The sequence below is a fragment of the Amborella trichopoda genome, chromosome 1, assembly GCF_054954075.1.
Source record: "Amborella trichopoda isolate Santa Cruz 75 chromosome 1, AtrichopodaSantaCruz75HAP2 v2.0, whole genome shotgun sequence".
In the NCBI taxonomy this organism is placed as follows: Eukaryota; Viridiplantae; Streptophyta; class Magnoliopsida; order Amborellales; family Amborellaceae; genus Amborella; species Amborella trichopoda.
In genome coordinates, this window is record NC_142336.1 from 40,184,571 (window position 1) to 40,193,811 (window position 9,241).

Consider the following 9,241-nt stretch of genomic DNA (forward strand, 5'->3'; position numbering starts at 1 on the left):
GGGTATACCCAACAAGCCCGGGTCGGGTCTAAGTCCATTGCCACATCAGGATTGTTTAAATGTCTTCTTTGGGTTAGAGAGAGAGTTAGAAAGAGAGAGAGGGAAGGCATGTCGTTATGGGATTTAGATGAAAAACAGAACGGAAGGGATTCTAATTAAAGTCCATAGCTCAGACAAAACATAACGTTTGGTGCCGATAAAATCGAGAAAACCTGTCCGCATCTGTTTTAAGACCATCAAACAGAAAGCGCAACCCCCCGTTCTCTTTAAAAATAAGACCGTTGGAACGAGCCCCCCTTCCTGGAAAACAAGAAAATCCGACCGTTACCCTCACACACAAAAACAACCCCCTCTCCCCTAAATAAATCTCTCTCCCTCTCTCTCTCTACGCCCCCTTCTCTCTATAGGAAGTCCAGTATGGTCTCCAAGGCCAGGAAGCAGCCGACACCCAAATCGGCAAAAATCCGAACGGTGACACTCAATTCTGGTTGTCGGAAAACTCCAAAGAAGCCTCCGTCTCCATCTTCTATTCTCCTCATCTCCTCTTTGAGGAAATCTCTCGGTTCATGCAAGCGCTGTGTCCTCAAACTCCTCTCTGGTGTCCTGAAGCCTTCCGATTTCAATCACCGAGGGAGAGGTTTTCACCCCCACAAGATCCATTTTGATCCTGAACCCATCAAAGAAATTCCTGTAAGTTCACAAAATGCTCTACTCCCTCCCCCAAATTTTCCCTTCAAGGCTACCATTTTCCTAGACCTTGATGAGACATTGGTACATTCGTCATTGAGCCCACCTCCTGACATTTATGATTTCGTTGTGAACCCATCGATCGATGGTCATATATCAACTTTTTACGTCAAGAAAAGGCCCGGAATTGATGAGTTTTTCGAGTTTATTGAGGGTAAATTCGAGGTTGTTATTTTTACAGCTGGGTTAAAGGTATATGCTGAAATGGTGATTGATAAGATTGATAAAAGAGGAGTTATTAGCCATAGGCTGTACAGGGATTCTTGTAAAGAGGTTAATGGTAAATTTATTAAGGACTTGTCAAAAACCGGTCGAGATATCGGAAGAATGGTCATAATTGATGATAACCCGGACTGTTTCTCTCTTCAAAAAGAGAATGCAATTCAGGTTAGGCAATTTGTCAATGATTTGTGGGATACAGAGCTCAGTAAGCTTGTGAAGTTCTTGGAGGTTGCTTTGGGTTTTAATGATATAAGGCAGGCTATAGCGCGTTATCATTCACAACAGGGAGAGAGGCTAAATTTGTAAATTATTTGTGGGTTTCAATTTATTTATTTATTATTTATTTGTAATTTATTTTTCATTGTTATTGTATGGGTGCCTCTACTATAATGCCTTTTCTGGTTTATGGCCCTGTAATAATATATTATGATATATGGAGAAACTCCAAACTGGGTCCTGTTGCTTGGACTGTCTTAAAGAACATCAGAGCTATATTGGCATATGAAGACTCTCCTCTTATCTTGAAACACAATCAAAACTCTCTCTCATTCACTCACTCTCACTCTCTTTAAGGGGAAGGGGGGAGGTTTGTTTGGGGGATTTTTATGGAGTGCTAGTTTTTTCTGCATTGGCTTTGAGTAATTTGGACATCAGTCTATGGGTAGGTTAGGGTCTGAAATTCAAATTGGTCTGTTGATGCAAAAATTGTAGGAAAAATCTGAGGATAAAGTGAAAATTAAAAGTTAAAGTTGTAAAACTCAGAAAAACAGAGGACCCAATGAGGTGTCTCTCGCAAGCTCTATGTCAATTAATTCGAGATAGTATTTTCACTCCTTTAAGTGTCACGGCAGCATATTTGTCCCTAGGATACATTCAACTCCCGACTTAAACCTTTTCCTACTCTAGCTTGCAAGTTGAGACACCCTGATCCCAATTGAAGGAACTATAGAAAACCGAAGAGCACCAGAACGGCCACCATGAACCCCAAAATCACCTAGAATCTAAAAACCTGTACCCTAACACCCAGATCGCCCTGTATCGTCCATCATAAAGGCTCGACCCTGAAGTTGGAACCCCAAGAAAGACCCCTGACAGCTGGAATGGACCCAATACAATAGAAGACACCACCCGAAACCAAAGGGAAAACAATCTGGACTCAACAACCCCATCAGTGGCGCCAACGACAGGGGTGGCCTCGATTAGAGTGTTAGCACAACTCAGGTGACTCTAACGATAACGATAGGGCCAATGAGGTCTAGAGGGAGGTGGCTCGAGTCACCAAATTGACACTTAGAAATGTGGAAGTGGAATGTCATCATTGACTCCAACACTCTGCGTAGTAGTATTGACGTAGTAGCATCGGTCCCTAATTGGCTCAAATTGTCACCAATCGGCTGACATTACAATGCTAAAAAAACAATCATCATTACACTCGCGATGGTTATACCATTGTTAGAGGTTGGCAACAGTAACATCGGTTTTTTATTGGTTCAAACTACTGCCAATCTCCTAGCATTGGAATGCTCAAATTGTAGTGAAAAATAACCATCATTATGTTGCCATGGGTGTCCCCATCGTCAGACGAGGGCATCAGCAGCGACTATCTCTGATTGGCCAAAATCACCGCCAGTGTCAAACCTCAGGATGGTCAGATTGCCGCAAAAAGTAACCATCATTGCATTTATGATGTTGGTAGCAACGTTGACATCATAAACAACAATGTTTTGGCCAAATTTGAATCAGAAGACACTTGTAGTGGTGTCAATGCGGCTGGTAGTATCGTCTCCCATCTGACACGCTACCTCCAAAAATCACATCAACCATTATTCAAGGGGTTTCATCTTATGCAACCTGTAATCATAATAGACCAACGCCACTATCAACTTCTGCATTGTCAAATATTATAGGGTGCGGTTTGTATAGAGCCGACACTGTAAACAATCAAAGTAACGCGCACCTTCAAATAGTGTTGAGAAATGTGGTTTTTGATACTGGAAATCTGTGTGATAGCCTTAAAATATATTTTCATCTTTAATTATAAAATTGAAAGCTTCAAAAATAGTTTAGATCGAGCAGATCTATGAAAACTTGAAAAACTTGAAAATTGACGATGGTCTAAAAATGCATCAAAACAACCTCTTCAATTGACATATTTGAGGTGGGCTCTAATTTGATTGTTTAGAGCTTGGGCCCTACATAAACTTTTTCCAATATTATAAAGAAGGCAAAGCAAAATGACACCCATACTAGCTTTGGCCAGCCCGACATTAGCTTTTGTATCAGATGGCCCAAATTCAATCCCAAATTTTGGACAGTAATTAAGAGGGCCAAATGTCTATAAATAGGAATCCAACCCCCTCATTTTCAAAAATAGAACTTTTAATCACACCTAGACTATGTCGCTCTAAAATGGAACCTTGCTAAACCACACACTAACCCAAAACCCTTTAGACTCTGTAGGCTTAGACTTCAACCTAGCACATCCAAACGCATAACCCTGACATTCTTGGACCTCCCTAACCTCATTGACTTATATTTGCCTCGTTTGATGGACCCAGAAAGCTCGAAGAAAGTTGGTGCACCATCACTGATATTGAATTGATACCGGCTTTAGGTATCGGGCTTGGGAGGGCAGCTTCAGGTACGCTTCCCTCCTCCTTCTCATTTATTTTATTTGATTCTTTTTTGAGAAAAACCTTCTCCAAATCCCTTCCCCTCTTCTTGAAGATCCCATTTTTTGGGATTTTCTCACGAATTTCCAATTTTAGTAGTATTAGAAGCCAGCATTGCTGCCGATCTATGTGAGCAGCCTTATGACTAGTCTCTTGCCCAAATCATAATTTGACGGGATGCATCCTCTACCTAACTCCTCTCAACGTGTTTAAGCCTAAAAATCAGGCGGTATCTTATGCCGAAATGTTTTATTATAGACAGTTCGGTGCACACCATGGTGTCTATCAAGCTCTTAAAATGGATAAACTTCTGAGGTAGGGTGGAAACTGGTCAGGGGCTTTTTGAACCTTCGGAATCTGGAATGGTCAGTAGTGGCGTCCGCACCTGCTCTCTCCCTAAGTTGCACCCCTTTCTTTTGGCTCTAGTTCTCCCTACTTTGCACTTGCGACTAGCAACAATCGTACCCTAAGATCTGAGAATGCATGTTTGTTTCTTTGCTGAAAACGCTGCCAACAGCCTCATTGGCACTACGACTACCCCCACTATGGTTATCAATGTTCACAAATCGAATCGTTCAACAAGACATGGCCCAGATGCGGTTTAACCAGCCTAACCGATAAACCGGCCAATTCAACTGCTCTAACTGGGCAAGTCCCGAGTGGTAAAAAAAGTGTTGAAAAAAATAAAAAAGATAAAAAAAAAACTACTAAAATATGTAAAGCATATAAAGAATGATTAAAACAAAGCACACCCAAATGAAGTTGAAAATTCACAAAAAAAATGGATTTTAACTAATCAATTTGTACCTAGGGATATTTTTAAAATTTTCTAAAAAATATGGAAAAATATAAAAGTGAGTATTAATAACCAAAATAATTTTTAATCTTTACCATAATGTAAAGAATATTAAAGCAGTATTAAAAAAATCAACTCAGCCAAAGTAATCGGGAGCTGGCTGACGCGAGTTACTCAGGCGAGTACGAGTAACTCGCTCGAGTCCAGTACATTTTTTTAAAAGAAAATGAAAAAAAAATTTAAGTTATATATAATATAGGTCATTCTTTTGTTAACCGAGTAGTAAATGGTGTACTAGTTAGTGCGTCTAATATTAAAGGACCTCTTTATAAGAGGTTTCTAGTTCAATTCTGGTGGGCAGGTATTTTTTTTCTTTGAACTCCACAAAAGTTGTTTGAACTCCAACAAAATGAAGTCTTAAAAACATATGTTGAAGTTATATAACGAAATGAAATTTAATTGTCAAAGCTGACTAATAAACCATTCTAATATATCTAATATAAATTTCAGGTAGTATTCTATTTAAAGTTTAAAATACCAGTTGATCACCAAAACCGCCCAAATCCGGAACCGACAAGTGGCCGGTTCCAATTTAACCTAGCAGTAGTTAGTCGTTAGATCACCCAGATTTGTGTGGGGTCCGGTGACAGCGAGGCCGATGCCATTGCCGACACTACGAGTACCTAAATTGACACTTAGAAATCTCAGCTGTTGTATTCCTGCTTTCTGTAGTTTCTTTGATTTCCTGCTTCTCTGAGTTCGGGATTTGTCAATCTTGGCACCAGGGGCAATATCGTTGACATTAGCACTACCTGCATTGGTATCAAAACTCCTACATTATGTCTAGTGGAGTTTGATACTAGCTAAACCACTGCTAGCGTTGACTCTGTCAGTACCCTCGTTGGCACCCAGTGACCCCAAAAATTTTCATCCTTTTTTCTGATAGTCTAGGTTGGTTCCATTTGCTTGCCTACACCTCTTCTTTACATTTTTGTAGTAAAAAGAAATGAGGGCCACCGCCTCAAGTGCGCTTCTTGGCGGGTCACCCTTGACTTCAAGCGCACTCCACTTCGCACAGTCTGTACCTCATGCTCACCCTTATCACGTGACCTCTCTGGGGCACCTCGTCTCTTCACCTAGATTGTGCCTTTGATCGGATCCCCAACTCAAGGCGCACTCAAGGCGCACACGACTAGGCACTTGCCCATTACCTGACTACTTTGAGGCACCTCCCCCCTTCCCCCTACCACTTAGACCGCACTTGGCCAAGCTTGGATCTACGTCGCTCAGGCTCCCTCAAAAACTTGGGTTCGATTAACCCGCTCTCGAACAACCGCCTGACCTCATGAGCGCGTGTGCAGCTTGTGTGTCATGTTCGGATAGGTATGTCCAACCATGAGAAAATTTTAATAGATGGATTCGAGCACCTACCCCACCACAGTTTGAGTTCGTGGGATAAGCCCGAGCTATGACCCTCTTATATCAATGAATGAAAGCACTCCAACTGTCCAGCAACGCAGTTTGAATTTGGCCCCCTCTCTAAACTCAATACCTCACCTTAACACTTACTGAAAAATTGCTAATGAAATCCCAGTATAATGTACTCCACTTTGGTGTGCTTTTTATGGGTAAATGGCTCTAGTTTTGGGGGTAAAATAATAGGGGGAATAAGTGAGAAAAAGAAGAAAGAAGAGAATAAGAATGAGTTGATAAAAACTTGTTTTTAGAAGTAGGGAGAAGAAAAAGATGAAGTAAAAGAAGTAAAGAGACAACCCAAAGAAAATTGGGCACCCTCCCGGTGTAACCTCTCTTAAAAGGTATTACCGGAGACAAGGAAAAGCACCAAGCTTGAAGCCTTGGTACCCAGACGATTTGGAAAGTGGAGTTGCAAGATTGAACCTATAAAGAGCCCCTAAATATGATCAAGGGATAGAAGAAAGTGAGAGAGAGAAAGAGAAAGATGAAAGCCTCTCACAACCCGAATATTGTGTAACTCGATGGTTAGAGTAACAAAAGGGTTAGAATTCTAAAGAAAGCTGACTCAGGATGACCTCGTTCTGAGTGACCGAGTGTAAGAGAATCAATGTCTCTTACGACCCGACTACACTAAACGAGCTACTGGTTAGAGTGGCAATCCAAGAGTTAACCTAGAGCACTATCTCCGGACGACCCCGAATCAAGCGCTTAAGAAGTGAAAGAAACAACGAGTAAAGAAATAAATAAAAGAATGATGAAATAAAAACAAAGTAAACTAAATGAGCAGTTGAAGTATGGTTTAGAGAGAGAAAAGAATGTTTGAGGTAAGAGAAAATGGGATGAATGGGTCAAGGAATGATGGACCCACCTATGGTGTGGATCCGGACACTAAAGGGAGATGAGAGGATAGAGGAGGTGAGAGAATGGAGAGGGAATGGAATGGACTCGCCTAAGGCGTGGGTCCAAGCTCACAAGGGGATGAGAGAGAGATGAGGACAGATAGGAGTGAAAGAGAAATGAGGGCGGATAGGGGCGTGTATGCATTGAGAGGGGCAGATGAGATGAGAGAGATGAGATGGGCATATAAGGGTGAGAGAGTAATGAGGGCAGATAGGATGAGAGAGATGAGAGGGGCAGATAAGGGTGAGAGAGTAATGAGGACAGATAGGGTGAGAGAGATGAGAAGGGCGGATGGGGGTGAGAGAGTGATGAGGGTGGATATGAGAGAGAGAGATGAGTGATGGATGGAGAAGAGAGAGAAAGGGGCTGATGGAGGAAAGAGGGAGATGAGAGAGTAAGAGAGTGTGAGAGGGGCAAATGGAGAAGTGAGGGAGAAGGAGCAGATGGAGAAGAGGGGATGAGGAGAGAATAAGAGAGTGAGAGAGGGGCGGATGGAGAAGAGAGATGAGGGAGGAGATGAGGGAGAGGGTGAGGGAGTGAGTGAGAGAGAGAGAGAGAGACGTAGGCTAGAGAGAGTGGGAGAGGGGGGTGGACCCGCCTATGGTGCGGGTTCGTGACCCGAACAAGAGGGAGAGACAGAGTAGCTTGACCTGTCTTAGGTGAGGTTCTAGGAGTTTGGATGTAGGAGAGAGGGAAAGCGAAAAGAAAGAGAGAGGGAGAGGGTGAGGGCTTGGACCCACCCTCGGTCCAAGCAGGAGAGAGAGAGAGATAGGGCAAGAGGGAGAGGGGAGAGAGAAAGAGAAGAGAGAGTGAGAGAAAGAAAGGAGGATGAGAGAGAAAAAAGACAAAGAAGAGAAAAAGCGGAGAAAGAGTGGACCTAGAATGAGCTTGAGCCTAAGTGCACCTTCATTGGTCCATTTGCATGCTTATGAGAGAGAAAGTGGTCCTAGTCTTCAGTCAAGGTTAGGATTTAAGGTCTAGATGTTTAGCTTATGTGGGTCTGGTTGAGGTATGGTGTATGGAATGGGTTCACGTATATGCTAGTTAAGGTGTGTACGATAGACTATGGTGTAGGCTAGCTAGGGTGTCTAAGATACTATGATGTATGGTGCCATATGCTATATGGTTTAGGGTAGGGTGTAGGCTAACTAAAGTAGGGTGTATGAAGTAGGATTGGAAGCCAGGGATTCTAAGGTGTATGGAAGCTAGGAGTTCTAGGGAGTATGGGATTGGGAGTTGGGAATCCTAATGGAGTTGGAACTTTTGAGTTCTAGGGAGTGTAGGGTTCCTAGGGGTATTTTCTCTCTTTAAGAATGTTTCTTTCTCCTCTCATCTTGAATCTTGAACTTGAGAATAAATCAAAAGAACAAGCAAGAATTCAAGAATTTGCTCCAAATGCTCAACAATTCAAGAGTGATTTCAAGAGTCTAAGAGCTTGATTACAAATAACTAATAGAGTTACTACAAATAACTTGAGCTTTTTATATAGAGCAACCACAAAACAAGGGTGGAATGCTCAAAAACTACCAAAATTATCAAAAAATACATATTTTATGAATTAAAATAATAATCCCGTTTTTTGACAAAATGACCAAAATACCCTTCAACCCTTTTCAACAAATGACAAAATCATCCTACTATGAGGGGCATCTTGCCATTACTAGGTCTTAGGAGCTTTTTCGGACGCTTACGGTGGTAATTCGGGCGATCAATCATCGTAGAATCGATGCTTGAACTATTGAGCACGTTTTAATACCCTTTGATCATCTTGAAATGGATTTTTAAGGAAGAACCCAAAATCCAGCCAAGTTTCATAAACTTGTGATTCTTCGACCACCAATCAGACATGATCTATGATGTTCCAAGCCTTCACTTTGATCACAAATCGAAGGGGATACTATCATGATCATTTTGTGATAAATTTTATGCATTTTGGTCTCCGTTTGAGCATATTCCAACTTTGAGAAGTCACTGGAAAATGGGATTCCGGCGACCGAAAAAGTTTGCCATCTTCGACCTCAAAATTCATGTCATCCAGTCTCCGATCATATATAAAAATTATATCAAACTGTAGCTCTTCGAAGCACGGTTGCAATAAACCCATACTTGCGACGATCCGACATCGGGATCTTGAGCTATGGCCTCTCAAATAATTGGATGTTATTCTTTTTAAAAATTTGAATTTTCATATTTCGAGCCCATCTTCTCTCTAGAAATTCTCACATTTCAGGCCACACCATGACGAGTGTCATATATCAAAATGAATGTGTCATCGAGATTTAGCTTATGTCCGAATTTGAGCTAAAAAACTCACTCTTTTATGGTAAGTTAGGTCCATAATGGTCTCGGATAGAACTGAGATTTGGTACCTAAGGGTTTTTCGACGTTTTGGATCCAATAGAGGTAGTCTGATACTATTTTGAGATCC

General features: G+C 41.6%; 1 protein-coding gene across 1 annotated transcript; it reads left to right on the forward strand.

The window, feature by feature from the left end:
• Positions 1 to 235: 235 nt before the first annotated feature.
• Positions 236 to 1,469, forward strand: LOC18437514 (uncharacterized). The gene has a single exon (XM_006847723.3). It carries the CDS (start codon positions 418 to 420, stop codon positions 1,273 to 1,275), a length of 858 nt encoding a protein of 285 aa, XP_006847786.2. The 5' UTR covers positions 236 to 417; the 3' UTR covers positions 1,276 to 1,469.
• Positions 1,470 to 9,241: the final 7,772 nt, after the last annotated feature.